At 35.0% G+C, this 21805-nt stretch overlaps 1 protein-coding gene across 1 annotated transcript in view; it reads right to left on the bottom strand.

Annotated features, from left to right (window-relative positions):
* LOC150092321 (zinc finger SWIM domain-containing protein 5-like) overlaps positions 1–21805 on the bottom strand; it is a 320532-nt gene that overhangs the window by 42036 nt on the left and 256691 nt on the right. The window contains exons 9-14 of the mRNA XM_090414845.1: positions 18181–18347; positions 18061–18071; positions 13890–13906; positions 13476–13502; positions 12838–12993; positions 8347–8637 (exon numbers count right to left, since the gene is read on the bottom strand). Of these exons, the coding sequence (XP_090270971.1) occupies positions 8347–8637; positions 12838–12993; positions 13476–13502; positions 13890–13906; positions 18061–18071; positions 18181–18347 (669 nt within the window). The remainder of the gene's footprint in view (positions 1–8346; positions 8638–12837; positions 12994–13475; positions 13503–13889; positions 13907–18060; positions 18072–18180; positions 18348–21805) is intronic.

Raw genomic sequence — 21805 nt, 5'->3', positions numbered from 1 at the left:
GTGTTGGTGGATAGGGAGATGAAGTTTAGGGGGCACATTGCGAAAGTAGCTAAATCAGCTCATCAACTCACTTGGTTGTTGAAAAATACCTTGACGAGCAGAGAAAAACAAGTTATTGTACCTCTGTACCGAGCCCTGATAAGATCTCATCTTGACTACTGTGCCCAGATTTGGTCACCTCGGTTCCTTCTTGATGGGGAGGAGGTTGAGAGGATCCAGAGGCGAGTGACTAAGATGATAGCAGGTCTATGGAATGAACCATATGAGAACAGGTTGAAGATTTGTGGGTTGCAGAAACTAGTTGATAGGCGGAAAAGGGGAGACATGATTGAGACATTCAAATTGCTAACAGGATTCTATAGGATTAATTCAGATGATATTTTTGAGATCAGGACTGGTGGTGGGAGAACTAGGGGACACCCATGGAAGCTGGGCAAGAGCGTGGTTAGCAGGGGTGTTAGAGCTGGGTTCTTTACTTTTAGAGTGGTAAATGAGTGGAATAAGCTGCCAGAGTCTGTTATGACAGTGAGCGAGTTCAAGGCAAGGTATGATAGATACTGTGAGAATGTTGAACAGCTGCGTGAACATGATGTTTAGGGCCTCCCTCGATGAGTCTAAGGACTCCTGGAGTAGCCCGTGGTAATAATAATAATAATAATTCTCTAAGAGCACAAGCTGACTTATTTGCCAGGAACTTTTGATATGCTTTCTTCTTTTCCTTCACTGCCTTTTTAACTTCTGTGTCCAACATGGAGTTCTGATTTTTCTATCCTTGCAGACAACTTCACCACATGCCTCTCTAGCTGAATCAATCAGGGCTTTCTTCAAGGCTTACCACTGAATCTCCAAGGTTTGATTCCTGTTCTCAAACTCTTTCATTTTTTCTTCAATAATCTTTGTGTATTTTAGTCTACAGTTCACATCTGAGAGCTGCTCAACTTTTATTCGCTTTAAAACTTTCTTACATGTTATTCTTTTCAATATGAAATTCAATTTTATCCTGCTCAAGACTAAATAGTGATCACTTCCAATTTCAAATCCTCTGTACACTCTGGTGTCCAGACTAATGACTTAGTATTAATGACTTAGGAGTCATTAATATTGTCCTCTTCTACACAAACTACTCTTGCATGATGTGTAGAAGAGGACAATATTAATGACTCCTAAGTTGCTGCCATGGGGGTGCTTAAGGGTCAAAGCTGTATAACTGAGAGGAGACCTCCACATAGCCTTTAAAGGAATGCGGAGAACCGACCAGGGCTTCTGACCTAATGTCCAATCCTCACCTTCTCGTGGTGCACCCTGTTGGGTATCTACTTTGATACTGAACGAACGAGGATGGGCTGGCAATTTGGGATTTAGCCGACCAAATTGTATTCTTATTGGTTAAACCAAAATAAAAAATGATGGTACAACATGACAAAATTTCATGCCGGCTGGGGCGTCGCCCGGTTAAACAAGGCCCCCGTTGTTTTCGCCAGGGAACCAGGGCGAACAGCGAAAAGTCAGCTACTGGAACAAATCTGAAAACAAACCCCAACTCAACATCACCAGAGTTAAAGATCGGTACTATCAATGTAAGAAGCCTGAATGGCAAAGAAATGGAGCTAGCTGAGGAATTAGATAAGTACCAGATCGACATAATAGGGGTGACTGAAACAAAAAAGACCAAAACTGGTGAGATCTTTCTGAGCAATAAATACAAAATGTTATATTCAGGCAATAATAATCAAGGAAAAGAAGGAGTAGCCATAGTATTCAATACAAAATACGAGGCTAATCTTCTTGAATGGCAGTCAGTCTCAAGTAGAGTAATGTGGGCAAATATGAGAATGGGGAACTGGACAATGAGACTTATTTGTGCCTATGGTCCCACAGAAGGTTCTACTAAGGTAGAAGTGGAGGACTTTTTTGAGGCTTTAGAAAAAGCAACTGACACAATGAAAAAGGAAAAGTTTTTCCTTGTTGGGGATCTAAATAGTAGAGTAGGAAATGATTGTGAGACATACAAAAATATTTTGGGAAAATTTGGAGAAAAGAGCAAAGCTAATAATAATGGCAAATATCTGTTGGATTTCTGCTCAGGACATGGACTGGTTATTACTAACACCATGTTCCAACATAAAAATGTGCACAAATTCACATGGAGAGAAGAGGCTAGGAATAAGAAAAGTCTCATTGACTATGTTATTGTTGATAGTGATGTTTTCTCCCTGGTGCAGGACACCAGAGTGTACAGAGGATTTGAAATTGGAAGTGATCACTATTTAGTCTTGAGCAGGATAAAATTGAATTTCATATTGAAAAGAATAACATGTAAGAAAGTTTTAAAGCGAATAAAAGTTGAGCAGCTCTCAGATGTAAACTGTAGACTAATATACAGAAATATTATTGAAAAGAAAATGAAAGAGTTTGAGAACAGGAATCAAACCTTGGAGATTCAGTGGCAAACTCTGAAGGAAACATTGATTGATTCTGCCAGAGAGGCATGTGGTGAGGTTGTGTGCAAAGATAAAAAAATCAGAACTCCCTGGTGGACACAGGAAGTTAAAGAGGCAGTGAAGGAAAAGAAGAAAGCATATCAAAAGTTCCTGGCAAATAAGTCAGCTTTTACTCTTACAGAATACAGAGACAAATGTAAGAAAGCTAAACAGTGTGTAAAACTAGCTAAACAAAAGTCATGGGAGGACTTTGGCAAGAATATAGAAAATAAATATCAAGAAGGTGGCAAAATATTCTGGAGGTTGTTGAAGAAGCTTAGGAATGGAGGAAAGAGTGCTGTAAAAGGAATTAGAGATGATAAAGGTGAAATGAAAACAGGAGAAAAAGATATCCTTGAAGTATGGAGTAATTACTTTGAAAAACTGCTAAATGAAACAAGCAGTGATGACAGCACAGTGATAAAAAACACTGATCAGGCATGCAGTCAGGAATACATATCCATACTTGAAGTAGAAAAAGCCATCAAAGGCTTGAAATGTGGAAAGGCAGCAGGAGTAGATGATATTCGACCAGAAATGCTGAAGTATGGTGGTATAAGAGTCTTACAGTGGCTGCACTGCATAGTTCAGAAAGCCTGGACAGAGGGACGAATTCCCGATGATTGGAGTAGAGCTCTCATAGTACCCATATATAAAAAGGGAAATAAAACTGAATGTGAGAATTACAGAGGTATTTCCCTACTGAGTGTTCCTGGCAAGATCTATGCAAGTATACTTGAGAAACGGTTGAGAAGAATTGTGGAAGAAAAGCTTGGTGAAGAACAAGCTGGATTCAGGCCAAATAGAGGCTGTCAGGATCAGATCTTCACTTTACGACAAATAGTCGAGAAAGCATGGGAATATAACAAAGATCTGTATTTAAGTTTTGTCGATTTGGAAAAGGCATATGACAAGGTGCCAAGAGAGAAGCTATTCAATATGCTGCAGTTATATGGTGTCAATGGGGCATTATATCAAGCAATACTTAGTCTTTATTTGAGTTGTGAGTCAGCAGTTAGAATTGAAGGAAGTACAGGAAGATGGTTTAATGTTAAATCTGGTGTGAGACAAGGATGTACATTATCCCCTCTGTTATTCATTATCTATATGGATCACATTATGAAGGAATGTGGTATTAAACCTGATATCAAAATTGGAGATGTTAATGTCAGCTCTTTGCTTTATGCGGATGATGTTATACTTCTAAATAAATCCGCTACAAGTCTGCAAGATTCTCTGACTAAATTGAATAGCTGTTGTAATAGATATGGTATGAAGGTCAGCAATAAAAAGACAAAGACAATGAAAATAGGCAGAATCATTGAAAATGCCAACTGTGTTGTGAATGGAGAACCTGTGGAACAAGTAAAACATTTCAGCTACTTAGGCACAATTTTTACTGAAGATGGTAAACTGAATATAGAAATAGACAACAGAATCAGCAAAGCTGGTATCGTGGGAAGTCAATTGAATAAATTCATATGGAATAAGAAAGAAATTAGTCGAACACTAAATTAGCTGTATACAAGACTGTGTTCAAACCAATTTTAACTTATGGATCTGAGAGCTGGGTCAGAAGTAAAACACTTGACCAAAGACTAGAGACCACAGATATGAGAGTCCTGAGAAAGATTAGAGGCGTGAACAGATGGCATCAATGGCAATATCATATTAAAAATGAGGATATTAGGAAAGAACTTGACATTGTCAGCATCCAGGAATGCGTTAGCAGAGCTAATCTCAGATGGTATGGTCACTTAAATAGAATGGAAGAGGAAAGATTAGCAAAACAAGTGTTCTCTGCCAGGTTGGCAGGAAAACGACCCAGAGGAAGACCAAGATATAGGTGGATTGATACAGTACAAAGTGCCTTAGACGATAGAAATATAAGATCTGATAATGTTGGAGTCTTGACAAGTAACAGACTGATTTGGAGGAAAATTGTAGATAGGAAGTTAGTAATGATGTAATTTTTTCATGTAGTACTGTCATATCCTGTACACCCCTTGAGGGTACATGGCAGGAATTTGATGATGATGATGAGTTGCTGCCATATCTTCTATAAGCATTTTCGTGGAATCTCTTCTGCTAAAATTACTACTACCATACCTGCATTCGCCCAGCTTGTAAACAAATGAGCAACTGCAAGTTAGCATTTCTTTCTCTTAGGGTTATAAGGTGGTCAAGTATTCATTGTGTAGAAATTATGGAGACAAAAACAGAAACAAACAAAAACAAAAATCTGAAGTGGCTTTTTCAAGCCACTTCAGGCCTCGATATGTTTTTGTGGCCTCCAGATTTCAGGCCTCCATATGTCAAGCCACTTCAGGCTTGACATATGGAACTTTTCAATGAAAATTAACTATTATTTAGATATTGGTCAAGTGTAGGTGAATAACTAATTTAATTACCAACTAGTTTCACCGGCTTGTGCTGTTGGCTTCATCAGGGTACAATCAGGAAAGCAAAGAAATGAAAATTACAAGATAAACGTTAATTGACAATTCTATTTCAATGAGATTGAAATAGAACTGTCAGTTAACGTTTAGCTTTTGCTTTCCTGATTGTACCCTGATGAAGCTGACAGCACAAGCTGGCGAAACTAGTTGGTAATTAAATTAGTTATTCACCTACACTTGACCAATATCTAAATAATAGTTAATTTTCATTAATCTTTGTGGTCAAGAATTAACAATTTCTAATATGGAACTTTTCAGTTCCATGTTTGGTTTCTGGACGATGTAAAAAATAATTAAAAAATATATATATATAATTGATAAAAATAGAAAAAATATCTTAATCCACCCATGGTACAAAATGTACTACAAGTTTACAAATAGCCTTTCATGGGTGAGAGCAATAAAAAAAAATTACTTATAACTAAAAAAAATAACACTTGACATTTTGACGTCATCATCAGGAATGTATACATATAAACTAAATTGCAAGCTATATCACAATAACTGCTTTGTTAACTGTTTACATTAGCCTGACCTCTGGTGTGGAAAAGAAAGAGAAGAGTAAAATTTAAATTAAATACATTAAATTTTATAACAAATTACAATCATAAAGTATAATAAAAATAAAAATTATAAAAAAAAATGTTATGAGTTGAAATACATCAACTGCTACTTTATAGTCCTATTATCTTTAGGTTCTACCTGCGGAATCCCGCATAGATGGCGGAATCCCAAAGAAAACCTTATCAGGTTTTCTTTGGGATTCCGCCATCTTGTTTTCTGATGTTCTATACCTAATTGTTTGTTCTGTTTCTCCTATGTAGGATAAGTTGCAGGTGCACTGGATTTTGTAAACCACTGTGTGGTCAAGGTAAAGAAGGGAGATCTTTGGATGAGCTAAGTATGCTTTTTAATTTTGTGAGAAGTTTGAATTTTGTTTTAATATTGTATTTTTTGTAATTTTTTCTTATTTTTTTTTTGTTGTAACTATACTTTATAAAGGTTTGGCTTATAATTTCATATTCATTCATCAGTGCCTGCTCATCTGAGCAAATTGTTAGGGCTCTATGTTTGAAGGTCCCCTAGTTTTAGTGTTGGATGGTGGTCTGAGTCATTGTGTATGTATTGGCCTGTGTGTTTAGGTTTACAGCAGACCAAGAAGGAAAGACAGCCTGAAGGAAGATGTGTGACAAGTGTGTCTAAAAAGGAAGAAAGTTATTGTTTTCAATCTTAATGGTAAATTGGATGCATTTGTGTTGTTTTTTTTTAGGTGGATAAGGAATGTATTTACTGCTTACCGAATGTATATAGGGCTAAATGGTAATATATCATCAACATATCTCAGCCAAACTTTATGCTTTAGACGATGAATCTAGAGCTCACTGCTCAAAGTCTACCACGTAAAAATTAGCTATGGAGAGGGAAAGTGGTGAGCCCATGGCTGTACTTCTTTTTGCAGGTAGAAATTATTTTACCACATGAACTAACTGGAGCAAAGTATGTGGGCAAAGAGGGCCATGATATCAGGAGGAAATTTGTTCTGTAGAAGAAGAATCAGGATGCTCATGAAACATCAAAGCTGACTGATAAATCATCGTTGCCGAGTGTAATTTTTTAATTTTGTTTATGAAGTGCATTTTTTTAAATGTAGGAAGAGGAATGACCTATCATCTCCTTCAGTGTCATCACTAGTTTCTTGGATAAGTGATAATTAGGGCTATTGATTCCTTTAACTATTGGTTGCAATGGTGCATTTGTGTATTTTTTGCAGATTGTATATTCTGGGAGTGCAGGTATAATGTGGTAACACTTTTAAACTGTTTCTGCTAACTTTGTTACTATTTAAATTCTGTTATTTTCTTTTTGATGCAGTTTATGGGATTGTAGTTAACCAATTGGTATGTGTTGTTGTACGCATACCAATAAAAAAGAAACATGCATTGTGATACAGCTTTTTAGTTCATATATATGCATTCTATGCATTCCTGAATAACCCTGATGTAGAGGTCAAAACGTCAAGTATTATTTTTCCATAATTCCTACACAATGAGTGCAGGTTAACATGTGTTCACTGTCCAGCTTCAAAATTACCAAACTAACTTTTAACCTCTTCCTTTTTAGCAGTCTTCAAAAATCCAAATTTTATTAAATACATCAAAATAAATAAAATTTATTGCAACATACATAATTTTGAGATGCTTTTCTCCCACTTGTATGAAAGCAAATAGTTTGATTGAAACAAAATTTGAAACGACTTGAAATTATTACTGTGCGCAAGCAGAGCATGTTGCACTGGAAATATGGAGTCATATCTGTTTAAAACCAAAACATCTCTAACACCTTCTGTTTCCTTTAAAAGGAGGAGCCAACAACTTCTTTAGCCCTTACTAACTTTTGGAAATTGGCAGGCAGCCAGTTTCCATTGCTAACTGTGATCAATTATTTCAAGATTTGGGGGCATGAGAGTAAGGCAGATAAATGATACCATCTTCTGTATCTAAATCCTACCTGGCATTACTGTGTGAAATAATGAGTTCTATAGTTGATTTTTCTGAGTTATAGAGTTAAAAACTAAAATGTTTCCAGCAGAAAAAAAACTTACTTTACTCATCTATGCCAAAGATCAACTAATTTGGAAGCCAGTTAAGTCTAGAAAAAGTTCCTCATAGGAAACTAGAATCTAAATTACAATAATATTTTTTCTAGTGGTCTAACATTATCACAATATTCTGCCTGTGAAGTGTGCAAACAAAAAAGAGAAGATATTGAGTTTGAACTTGTGTGACTCAAAAATTGATTTTGGTTTGATTCTGGTTGCTGACTAGAGGAACTTTTTTTCAGCTAGTTCCTGAGTTAATCAATAATCAGCACAGACAAGTAGGTTTTTCTTTCTTCTCCAGACACTGGTTTTTAATTCTGCAACTCAAGAATGTAGAAAGCACATAATTTCAGACAATAATACAGTGTTAGGGACCACAAGATATCTGGCAGCAATTATCTATATACTCTCCTCTTGGATGAAATGACTGAATAGCATTGGGCCAGCTATCAGTGATGGCTAAAGGTGGCAATTGACTGCCTGCAGTTCTTCACAAAGTTAGGACTAATGGCCTCAACTTTTGTTCTCCTTTTGGCAAATAAAAGGCATTAGAAGATTTTTTATTATTATTATTATTATTTACTTAGCTTGATTCATCAAGTTGTATCTGGCTGTTAGATTAAAAAGTTCATACATTTAAATCAACATTTTTTATTTTAATGATACTAAGTTTTTAAAAATCAAAAGAGCAAGCTGGGCAAATTAACATATTGATAATGTACTGATAATTAAATCAACTATAGAATTTTAACTTAAGTACTTAAACAAATATATCAAAAATATTTATATTTAATATTCTGAACCTGACCTTCAAGAAGCAGCATTGCTTGCTTCCTTAATACTGCTACCAAAGTACCATCTAAATCAATGTCTTGCAGCTTCATAATAAGTTGGTCCTCTTGTTTGCATGCCTTTTCTTGTGCATAGAGTCCTGGTGGCATTATCCTTTGTTGACCTAACCCTATAAGTGCAGCTTCTACAGCTAATGAAAGGAATGTTTCACTACGATCTCTGCTTCCAGGAACAACCACATGCTGATAATGAGGACGTTCCCGAGGAGGTGCACTTCCATCTTCAACAGTACTTGTAGTCATGAAGTCTTAGTGTTAAAATAAAATTTCAAATTTCATTATAAAAAACCAACAAAAGACAGAAAAAAAGATTAAATAACAGAAAAGACAATATAATTCTTTTAATGGTGGTCCCATTACAAAAGATCAGAAACTTTTAAGTTTCTGATCTTTTGCAATGTTTCCAATCTTTCCATAAATTTTATTTTTTACTCAAAATAACTTAGAAATCACTGTTAATGAGAAGTGTTCTGGGATGTTGTAAGTCATAGCAATACATGCAGAGAGAGAGAGAGAGTAATTTTAATACACTGCAAATTAAGAAAATTATTGTGGAATTTATCTGCTTTCCATATACAATCAGAAACCAAACATCAAAGCATCCTCATGCTATAAGGAATCCATAAGTAACATGTGAGTAATGGCATAGGCAGCGATTACAAATTGACATTAGACTGGTTCCAGGATATATATATATATATATATATATATTCTATAATACTGAATGACTTGAACCAAGGTTAAAATAATAACTTTATTTGCACGACTAGTTTCGTCTAAGACTAGACTTCTTCAGGTGCACAACCGATAAATACCACCAAAACTGGAAAGGAACCAGTATTTAAAAAAACAAAACTAAGAGACATATTAAAAAAACTATACAGCTTACAGTTTCAAAAATAAGAACAAACTCTGGTTGTATTATTTTGCACATGCGTGCGTATGAGATCTCGAGCACACCGATATTGAATAGTAGAGCTGTGAGAGTCTGGTAGGCTATAGCTTAGATTGTTGTTAATATGGATGGGATTGAGTATTATTTCCTTAGATTGTATAATTTTTCTCTCTATCTCATCACAACAGCAGTGAATATTGTCAGTTCTATCCCAGAGTACCTGATATTGAAGGTTTTCTTCATTTGAATTAGCTGAAAATAGAACATGGCTAGACAAGACAGTTTTGATGGTATTTATCAGTTGTGCACCTGAAGAGAAGTTTAAGCTCATATTCAGGTTTAATGGAATGAAAACAGCTCAAAGAATTAAACATAGGTTTAACAGTTTCATAAAATTTCTTTAGCTGCATTTTCTGACATGCTATTAAACCAGAAGTTTTTATCTATTTCCAAATGTGCTTCTACTTGTTTATTAATTTCCCTATAACTTATTTCTTTGGATGCTAGTCCAGCTTTTTTCTGCATTTTCAGCAATTAGCAGTATTGCTTAACTACTCAAATAATTGAGTTTTTATTCCTCTATTTGATCAAATAGAGGAATAAAATTCTAATCTTAGAATTTTATTCCTCTAATCCCTAAAACAGATTGATTAGTTTCATGCACAGCACAGCCTTCTTGAAACTATCTCACACACTTTCTACATTATAATCGTGTAGACTAGCTCTTTCATAACACCTGAGCAAATCATCCTGATAAATTCTGACAGTATCACCATTACTCAATGCTTCAGTGCTAATAGTGACAGTGGTAGGAATTCAAGTGCATTTTGTAAGCTTCAGCTATAATGCACTCTCTCAGATCCTATCTCTACACTTCTGTACATTCTAAAGATATGTACACTTGGGTCTTACCTGATAATATCCAAAAGATCATGAATGATTGACTATGTCCTAATTATATACTAAAGAACTTTATGCTTGAAATATATGGTTATTTTTAGTACACCTAGCTTGCATAACTGAAGGAGTCTCTTATTACTGCAATTATCAATGCCAAAATAGGACCAATTACTCCTGCCCAATAATGGGAATCCATGCCAACCTCGGTATTCAAATTCCAAAATAACTGTTTTTATTCTAAAGCACTCTTTTGCTCCATCTTCTGAATCCACAGTAGGCACACAGCAGCTAACCACATTCTGACTTTTAATCCCAGTTTTAAATTAGTTAGGAGCCTTTCATTAAGCCATTGTATCCAAGAAGACCATTACTTTCATGTCTATTAAGCAACATGCACCTTATTTGATGTCCTTGCATGCAGAGTACATGAATTCAATGCTATCCATCTGAATGCATCTTTCCTGTCCATTTCACTTCTTGTAAGGCAAGAACTTCCAAACTTGTATCAGTAAAAGATATGCAAAACTTAAATACAGATATAAAATACTTAAATATATATCCTTGTTATATTCTTATGATTTCTTGTGGTCACTTAGGGATCAGAAATAGATAATTGAGAGGAGACTTCCACATAAAGAAAAAATCGACTAAACATTTGATTCAACATTCAATTCTCACTTCATGGTGCACCCTGGCTATTAGGTATCTACCTGGATAATGAACAAACACAGATTTGGGGGGGGGGGGGGGTTGCAATTTGAAATTTAGCTAACTAAACTGTATTCTGTATTGACTAAAACAAAAGAAAATGATAGTGAAGGATTAAAACAGGCAAAAATATGTCACAGCAAATCCAATCAAAGACTTAACAAGTAAGTCTAAGTAACTAGTAATTAAATCTTAATTGTATTGGAATATTACAATATTCTGTCCATTTTAGGAAATGAAATGATGACACGAGCTTTGATGAGTGATGATAACATATCTTTAAAACACATTAATTACATTCAACAATTGTTGTAACAAATTTGGTATGAAAACCTGCAATGAAAAGACCAAAAAGTATGAAAATAGAGTAGAAAATACCAATGTCATTCTCAATTTGATCAAACAAGAAATGCATTTTAACTAATCAAACAATACAGTTTTTAATAATGGCTAGATGAATAAATTGATATGAAAGAAGCAAGAAATCAGATAAAACATATAAGTAACTGTATGCAAAACAGTGTTCACCCAATTTTAAATATAGATCTGGAAACTGGTTTAGAAATGAAACATCTGAGTAAAGAGCAGCAATATATGATAGCAATAAGCAGCAGTCTTGAAGAAAATCAAGAAAATGAACAGATAGCATCACCAACCATATTAAAAATGAAAATATTACATTGGTAATTATTAGTATTCAAAATAGGAAGCAGAGCGCTATTTGAATTGGTCTTTAATTAAAAAGAATGGAGATAAATGATTAGCAAAACAAGTGTTTGAAGTAAAAATGGAAGGGGAAAGATCCCAAGAAAACAAACATATAGATGAAATAATGTAGTTATGGAACTGCTTTAGAAGACAAAAAAAGTAAATTAGATCAAATTAGAGACCCAATAAACAATAAGCCAATTTAGAAGAAAACCAGTGATAGAAAATTAATAATGAAATCTTGTGTTAGACTAATTCCAACAGTTAAGAAAATGATAACGATGATGATAATCCTTTTGTTACATTTAACTTCAAAAAATTCCCAAGACTTAATGGGTACTTGATGGATATATAATGGTGTTTATTAAAATTCAACTTGTTTAATGGTCTTGATGGATTTTTTAAATAAGCTTTTATTACAGATTTAAAAAAAAAAATCTGTGTAAATTTTTGCTTTCTTCCACTAATTCTGCTATTCATAACACTAATGCAGTCAGCTGACAAAGCTGCTCTCATAATTAATGTCATCTTTTTATTCCTACCCAAGCCATGAAAATTGTTTCTTCTGGAAGTTTGGGCTGTTCATTCAAGTTAATTTGATTTGAATTAAAAAAAAAAAAATATATATATATATATATATATATATATATATATATATATAGTTTTATGTAAACTACTGATATGGTTTGATCTATCCCATCTATTGAGAAGAACATCAATAAGTGTCTTTGCAAATTGTGAGTGAATAGCTTTCATAGCAACTGAGGAGTTTATCTGATACAAAAGACTAAAGAATCTTGTGGGGCTCTTACATATAAGCCTAATCTTAATAAAAAATGAATGTATGTTCATCTCTAAGTTTTGGGATATGATTCTTCAAAATTACTTGCAATAATCATTTAAGGACAATGGCCACAGCTGTGTCACTTTCTCAACTACAGTCAACTCTCACTACAGCAAAAAAGAGAGGGATCCAGAGATAGCATTTTTATTCAGGGATTATGGCAAAAACTTTCTAGAAATTTTAATGAGGGAGTTCAGTATAATAATGTTTACTATACCAAAAGTTCACTCTAATTGCACTTTCAAGGTTTTTTAAATACTGAGATCATATTGTTAAATGCTTTTTTTTTATGTAATCAAAATTTACCTATTAAACAGTAGATTTTTTTCTACCTCATGCACAGGCAACTTCTGTTAAAATCAAATTTAATTCTAACTAATAAAATCTACTCACCATAGAAGTGATCATATGGTTTAGTATCAGGAACTAATGAAGACTCAGCAAGAGTATCAAAAAGAGATCCTATGGGGTCTAGGGGATGTCCTATCCATCCTTCTGTATTATAGTGGATAGGATTATTTGTAATCCCTGAACTAGAACAAGGAGCAACTGAAAGAGATTTAATCATTATACTTCAAATATAATTTCCATCTATACATATATCATCAAAATCGACATACAATAAACAAAGAAATGTTCAATTTCCTATACTAGTGCCTTTCATTTTATGTATATATAAACATTTTGGTGAAAACTTTTTTTTTTAATTATGAAATGAAACAAAATCCTCTCAAAACTTTATCTTCTTCATTATTATATGCAAAATTCCAAGAAATTTTTATAGATTGATCTAAGTCCGAAAAACAATAAAAATAAAATAAAATAAATAAATAAAAAATTATTTTTTTTCTCTCTCTCACTCATTCCATTCACTTTCTCATAGACACTGTTTCTGCCTTTGCTTTCAATATTTTCATAGGCACTGTCTAACCAAACTGGCTGCTATCATTCTTCCTCCACAGTCCTCTTTGGTGCACATGCGCGCGCGCGCACACATGCACGCACGCACACGCACGCACGCACACACACACACACAGTACTATTTGCTGAATTCCTGACTTTTTAAAGCATATTCTGCAAAATGTGCAAACACTTATTATAAGATTTATTTTGGCTGTCCATCCACATGCAAGTCCTTCAATATATAAATGCAACTATATCTGGTACTTAGCATTCTAATAATAATAAAAGGCAAAACATGTCAAAGTATACATTACTGCACTAACTGCATTCTGGCTGGTGGAATTTAATAAAATGTAAGATTTTTGATGTTCACAAGAAGCCCCAAGGTTAACTTTTGGTTTCAATCAGATGGCAAAATTCAGTCTGGATAGAGTTCATTCACTAAGAGTGTGGAAGTGCAAAGTCGGAAAAACTAAAGCAATTAGGGCAGATGCATACATGTGAGTGTGTGTGTGTATTTGAGAGCAAGTGAGTGAGGAGACATCCATTATGTGAATGACTGTGAATAAACAGTCATTCACAAAAATACAGAATCTAGTCTCAGGCAACGATATTGAATGGTGTAGTCAATTCAAAATGTAAAGATAGCTGGGGGCCTAAGCTACAGTTTCTATATACTAATGCAAGAAACATCAGGAATAAGAGGGAAGACTTTGGCATTGGTTAGTGCAACCTCACCAAAAGTTATAAGCATTACTGAGACTTGACTAACAGCAGATGACATAGTTACTGTGATAGAATGCGATGGATTTAGTATTTTCAGGGAGGGTAGAGTAGACAGGACAGGGGTGGGGGTACTGCTGATGGTAGCAGATGAATTACAGTCAACACGAGTATGAGTCAGTCATGCAGATAGCAATTCTATTGAGTCAATCTAATGTGAAATTGAGGCCAATAGGACAAAATATAAAATGGGTTGCTGACATAGGCCAAGGGTGCCAGGAATGATGTGGAAGATATGCACCAGCAATTAGTACAATGAGTGCTATATTATGAGAGTGCAAGTTAAGTAATTATTATGGGGGACTTCAACTTCAGAGACATAGATTGGAAGGAGGAAAGATCACATGTCAGGAAGAAAATAGAATTTATACACTTACTGAGAGATTACTTGAAACAGAATGTGATGGAGGGTATTCGTCGTGTGAGAGTGTTGGATCTGTTGGATCTTGTCATAGGATCTGTCCACAACTAAGGTGGCTACATTGCCTCCAATTGAGGAAAGTGATCATGTGGCCTTGACTTAGGAGGTGGCAAAACATGTAGAAATTCCAAAAGCAGATGATCATGATACATGTAGGAGGCAGCTTGAAGCAGTTAGCATAAAGATTTGCAAGGGAAGAATGTTCACAGTGCAAAGGGATAGTCAAGGTATATATGGAGGAAGCAATATCACACTGTATTCCCAAGATCAAAAGGGTAAATCAGATAGGAGCTAGATGGATGAGTAGCATCATTAAGCATGAGCCACCAAAAAAAAAAAAAAATGTTGTGGAGGGTATATAAGGAGAAAGGTTACCAGCTGACTCATGAACAGTAAAAGGATCAGCCAAGAAAGATGACCAAAATGGTAAAGAAGGCAAAATCAGATTATGAGAAGAAATTAGCCAAACAGGCAAAAGGAAATACCAAGGAGTGTTTTTATTATGTGGCAAGTAGGAGGAAGAATAACTATAGAAGGATGACTTTAATGAGTGCAGATGGTAGAGAGGTAACAGAGGCAAATGAAATTGTTGAGCAACTGAGTGATCATTTTGCAAGGGTATATAATTCAAGTGAAGATCTGTTATGACAGAGGCTGATGTGAGAACAGAGGTTGATGAATTTGAGATGCTTAGTACACTGCAGAATCTGAATGCAAATATAGCTGTGGGATTGGATGAGACACTAGCTTGCATTTTAAGAGAATGTGCAGGGAAATTGGCAATGCCATTGACTAGGCTGCTTAATTTAACTCTCAGCTCTGGCAAAGTCCTGAGAAAGTAAAAGCAGGGCAAAATAATTAATTTGCATAAAGGAAGATTTCAGTTTGTAGTAGCAAATTATAAACCAACCAGTATTTTAGTAGTGGTAAAAGTGCTAGAAAAGTACTGCTATTTAATTTGTTCTCAGATCCTTTCCTATATCAAATGATATAGGAAAGGATCTGAGAGGAACTATTCAGTTATTTGCCAATGATGCAAAGTTGGGTAGAGCAATAGTGAATACATATGATGTCAAAATTTTGCAGGATGATGATTTGGATAGATTGGCAGACCGCGCTAAGAAGAATAGATGTCAGTTTAATATGGCAAAGTGTAAGGTTATGAATTTTGGGGTGAAAAGATGAACAGCAGTATACCACATTGATGGAACCGTACTCCAGGAAATTGACGAAGTCAGAGACTTGGGAGTGTTAGTGGATAGAGAGCTAAAGTTTAGGGGACACACAGCAAAAGTGGCTAAAGCAGCTCATCAGATCACTTGGTTACTAAAGAATACTTTGACAAGCAGGCTATTGTTCCTCTTTATTGAGCCTTGATAAGATCCCATCTTGACTACTGTGTGCAGATTTGGGTACCAGGGTATTCAGCTATTGGTTACTCACCAATATGGTAGCTGGTCTATGGAATGAACCTTACAAGAACAGGTTGAAGATTTGTGGGTTACAGAAACTGGTTGATAGGTGGAAAAGGGGTGATATGATTGAGACATTCAAATTACTGAGGGGTTTCTAAAAGATTAATTCAGAGGAAATTTTTCAGAACAGGTATGGTGGTGGGATAACTAGGGGCCATCCATGGAAACTGAGTGAGTGAATAGTTAGCAAGGGTGTTAGAACTAAGTTTTTTACTTGGAGAGTGGTGAATGAGTGGAATAAGCTGCCAGAGTCTGTTGTAGGTGCCATGACCTGTGAATGAGTCCAAAGCAAAGTATGATAGATACTGTGCAAATGCAAAGAGTTCCTGACATGATGTTTAGGGCCTCCCTCGAGGAGTCTAAGGACTCCTCGAGGGAGTGTTAGTCAAAAGTTAGTCAAAAAAAAAGAATTCAGGAATGGGTGGATAAGAATATAATACTCTGTGATGGGCAGAATGGCTTTGTGAAGGATAGGTAATGCATTAGTAATCTATTAACTTTTTATAATAGGGTGACAGTTGAATTCGATAACGAGAATGGATACAGATTGATGCTGATTTTGCAAAAGCTTTTGACAGGATACCACATGGAACTCTATTACACAAACTGCTACAAATGGGGATAGATATGAAACTGGTTATATGGATAAAAGGGTGACTGATGGACAGATACCTACCAAAAAAGTAGTATATGGAGGAGCAGAATCCAGGAGAAGGCAAACGACTTCTCCTGTGGTCAAAGCACACAGCTTGGTGGTTGGACATTTGTACATAAATGATATAGGAAATAATTTGAAGGGAAATATTCAGTTGTTTGCTGATGATGGTTGGGTAGGGTAATAATTAATCAAGGTGATGGAGAGAGCTTGCAGGATGACAGTATGGCAAAACATAATGGATGTTGATTCAATGTGGAAAAGTGTAAAGTTATCCATTTTGAGATACAAAAATTACAAGATGTGTACCAATTTGAGGGAACTTTGCTGCAGGAAATTGATGAAGCCAGGGATTTGGGAGTTGCTGTAGAAGGTAGTTGAGGTTTAGAAATTACACTGCTAAAGTAGCCACAGTAGCTCACAGAATTACTTGGTTATTGAACAATACACTAACAGACAGAGATAAGGGAATTATCATTCCCCTTTATAAAACCTTGACCACACATGGATTACTGTGCTTAGGTCTAATCACCTGGGTTTCTTGGGGATGAGAAAGTGGCAGAGAGGATCCAAAGGCGAGTGACCAAGATGGTGAGTGGTCTGTGGAACATTCCCTATGAGGCTAGATTGAGGGTGAATGGACTGCAGAAGTTGACTGATATGTGAAAAAGAGGAAATATACAGAAACATTTAAGTTACGTAAGGGTTTTATAGGACTGATGTGAGGAAATGATTAATGATTCTGCACTTGGCTAGTGAGTGTAGAACAAGAGGATATCCCTTGAAGTAGGGTAAGAGTGTGTTTAGCAAGGGCATGAGAACTAGATTTTTTTGCTTGGAGAGTGGTGAATGAATGGAATGGGTTCCCCCCAGTCAGTTGCGAGTTCTTTGTCTGTTAATTGTTTCAAGGAGAGATACAATAAATATGATGTTAATAATTTGGGTCTCCCACGATGAGAATGAGGATCCCATGTGTTTTCAATTTAGTGGAATGAAATTATACATGCTGAAGTAATTTCAAATGAATGAAACTTATAAAAGAGTTTCAAAGGATCAGGTCAAAGTGATATAAAAGAAAAACCACCTGAAATGACTATTCAAACTAACATAGTTTTATTGGGCATTAAAATTTTTAAAAACCAACAGTTTTTAAAAAATTAATGTAATGATAAAATATTGTAATGTGGAGCATTAGTACATCTTCAGATATGGTGGAGGCTAAGAGTTTTAGAAAAATGCACTGTTGTGAAGCATGTGAGTGATGATCTATCTTGTTATCTAACCTGATTATTGTGAAACATACCAAGGATTGCTGTATGGCATTCATTACACAGTTTAATATCAATCATACAAACATTGAAATTACTTTCAATTCCCACTGAAAGTGATACTGCTAATGATCTAGAGGCAGAAAGATATTTGACAATTTATCTGGTTGGGATGCATATTAAAGCTTTTATATTTAACTAAACATTTTTAACGAAAAACAATACGTGCACTAACTGATACAAACCTCCTCTATCCTGTTCAGCTTGCCATCGGCACTGCCATTCTCGTTGCTGACGTTTTAAAGTTCTAACTATGGCCACTGCTAGTCTCAAAGCTTCTTGCTGATAACCATGTGACCGAAGAGCTTCAACCCGTGCACAAGCTGTTGGGATATTTTCTGCAACAAAGATAAATTTAACTAAGAATAACTGTCACAGGACAAAAAAAACTAAAATGTTCTTAATTCAATGAATTAATTCTATAAATATTTCTTAGAGAAGGCAGCCAACACAATGAATAGGGAAAAGTCAGTTTCTGTTGGAGATCTAAAGAATAGAGTAGGAAACGATAACCAGAAATATAGAAATATCTTTGGAAAATTTGAAGAAAAGAGCAAAGCTAATAACAACGGTAAGTATCTGCTAGATTTTTGTTTTCAGATCATGACTTTGTTATTAGTAACACCATGTTCCAATATAAAAATGCGCACACAAATTCACATGAAGAGACGAAGCAAGAAATAAGAAAAGTCTCATAATTATACTATCTATTGTTAATAGTGAATTTTTCCAGCTGGCACAGGACACAAGATTTGAAAATTAGAAACGATCACTAAATGGTGATATGATCACCAATTAATATTGAGCAGGATAAAATTGAATTTCATATTGAAAAGAAGAGTCTGTAAAAAAGTTTTAAAACAAATCAAAGTTGAGCAGCTTTCGGAGATGAACTGCAGACTCAAATAAACAAACATTATTCAAAAAAATGAGAGTTTGAAAACAAGATCCAAACCTCAGAGATTCAGTTGCAAATATGTAAAAAAACATTGACTGATTCAGCCAGAGAGGCTGAATCAGTGTTTCATTCAATTAATGGTGAAGTTGACTTCAAGGATGGAAACTCCATGGTGGACTCAGGAAGTTAACAAGACAGTCAAGGAAAAGAAGAAACAATATTGAAACTTTCTGGCAAGTAAGTCAGCTTATACTCTTAGAGAATAACAGAGGAAAATGTAACACAGCATTGTGCAAAATTAGCTAAGCAAAATTCATGATAAGACTTTGAAAATGAAATCTAGATGTCTGGAGTAATTACTTTGAAGATTGCTAAATGAAACAAGCAGTTGCAGTATTGTGGCAGAAACACTCAACAGGAATGCAATCAGGAATATATATCTATATTTGAAGTCTAAAAAAGCCATCAAAAGCCTGCAATGTGGAAAGGCAGATAAAGTAGATGATATTCCTCCAGAAATGCTCAAATATAGAGGTAAGTTTTACAATGGCTATACTGAATAATTCAAAAGGCCTGGTCAGAGTGTTGAATTCTGTTTGATTGGAGTAGAGCTCTCATAGTACCAATCTATAAAAATGTAGATGAAACAATGTGAGCATTAGCAAAGAAAGATGTTTTACCATATTTACTTGAATATAACTCGCACTTTTCTTCCCAAAATTAAAGTTCAAAAATAGTGGTGTGAGATATATGTGGAGATTTTTGGAAAATAAAGATTTTCAGGAAAAAAACTAAATTGACATTTATATAATTAAATCCTCAGTATTCATTATAATTTGTAATTGCACATATTATTTATAAAATGAATGCAATTAAATTCTAATTATCAACGTTATTTACGCAATTGGCTGCTCATCTTCATCACGCAATATATTTGAATCTTGAGTGACAGAATTGTAACTAAAGATTCAAATTAGCAGATGACTAATGAGAAGTGAAAGCTGACCACGAAACAGACAGCAACGGTAGGCTGGTAGAGATAGCGCAGCTATGAAGACGTGCATATGGTTGGTGCGATATTAACAAAAGATCGTGCGTCTCAACAACAAAGGCAAGCCGACAATTGTCGAGTTGATATGCTGATTCGCTTCAACTGAATTCCAAAATATCTGCAACTGCTATAACAACATTCACTATTTCTTAAAGTTTTAAACTTTTTTCTTTATGAGAGAGTATATGCGAAACTTTTCAATTTCTTTTTTTCGTAAAGTAAAATCACAGGGCGAGATATACGTGAGGGCGAGTTATATTCGAGTAAATACGAACATTTGAGTAAATACTGATTGAAGAAGGGAATAAATGAAATTGTAAGAAATGGATTCAAAGATGCAGAGGGAAAATTATAAGAGAATGAAGAACCTTTAATCTTTTCACAAGTGCTAACTAAAAGAAAACACAAAACTAAGTGCTGTGTTAACAATTATGAAGCAGAAGTTAATTTGCTTAAAGGATGAGGGCAGTAAGATTTAATTATAGTACAATGTTCCATGAACTGGAGTAGCTCCCCCCCCCCCCAAAAAAAATGTCCACAGGTCACACTGCACTGCATGGTAAATATGGCAGCAGGATGTTGTGTCCTAGTGATGGTGGTCTAGAACAGCGCTTCTCAAACTGTCGGCAGCAGCCCCCTTGGGGGCCGTAAGTTTTGTTGAGGAGAGCCATGAAATAATGAAAACAAATTGAAAATGTTTTAAGACCAAGTAGATTTTTTTTTATCTTAAAAGAAACATATTCAAATATATGCTTATTCATAAGTTTCATTTCAAAGCAGAAATCTAAGAATTGCAGTTTCAAATATTTCACCTGATATTGACTTTTTGTGTAGCAGTATTGAAACACATCCATCACATTAAATTGCTATTAAAATGCTTTCTTTATTACTAATCGTTTTACATTTCATGTGCTTGTACTGCAAATGTACAATAACAATATATCTATCTATATAAAAATATGAGATAATGTGCCATGTCAAACGTGTATGCAAGATGCTAAAAATGTAATATTTGCATTTGATTTTTGCAACATCTGCTGTGTATGTTTTGTATTGAATGTAAATACAATAAATATTATAATAATATATGTCAATATTATGATTTTTTTCTGAGGGGCGGGGGTGAAATATTTTAATTTTTCCAAAGGGGGCCCTGACATCCAGAAGTTTGGGAAGCACTGATCTAGAAGATAGGAGAAAAAAATGATTCAGGAAAAGCAGAACAAAAAATACAAGAAGACAAAAATGAAAGGGCCAGTATCATCATTGGAAGATCCCCTCCACCATGAACAAATGCCCACATAGAGGAGTCACTGTCACTAACATAATGCCCGTGGAAAGGCTTAGACGTTGGTTATGCATTTTCACTATATAATTTAAGGAAATTACAACGTACTAGGATATACATTAAAATAAATTTTAATATATTTCAATATTTTGGCAACGTCACGTTGCCATTTTCAAGAACTTAAGTACAAGACACGTGCACGCAGGCACAACAAAACAGTAAGTGAGGAAGAAGTAGGAAGCTATTATTTCTCCTAAAGTCCTGGTTGTGCCCTCTAGCAGGCAATGTTGGTATTCTTGGGCAATTGGGCTGAAGGTCTTCTGATGTAGGTTTCCCAAATTTGAGGAAGTCTCATGCAGCCAAATTCGTTGAGGTTTGGATCGTTTCTTAGGGCTGAAGCTGACTCATCAGTATATTCATCATTTTTTTCTCCTATCTTCTAGATCAGTGCTTCCCAAACTTCTGGATGTCAGGCCCCCTTTGGAAAAATTAAAATATTTCATGTCCCCCCCCCGAAAAAAAAATCATAATCATCTTCAGCCCTAAGAAACGCTCCAAA

Source organism: Typopeltis vanoorti, chromosome 26 (genome assembly GCF_054136105.1).
Source record: "Typopeltis vanoorti isolate ZY-2024b chromosome 26, IOZ_Tvanoo_1.0, whole genome shotgun sequence".
NCBI classification, from domain to species: domain Eukaryota; kingdom Metazoa; phylum Arthropoda; class Arachnida; order Uropygi; family Thelyphonidae; genus Typopeltis; species Typopeltis vanoorti.
The sequence above is the reverse complement of the archived record's forward strand: the minus strand, read 5'-3'. Positions and strand labels throughout refer to the sequence as shown.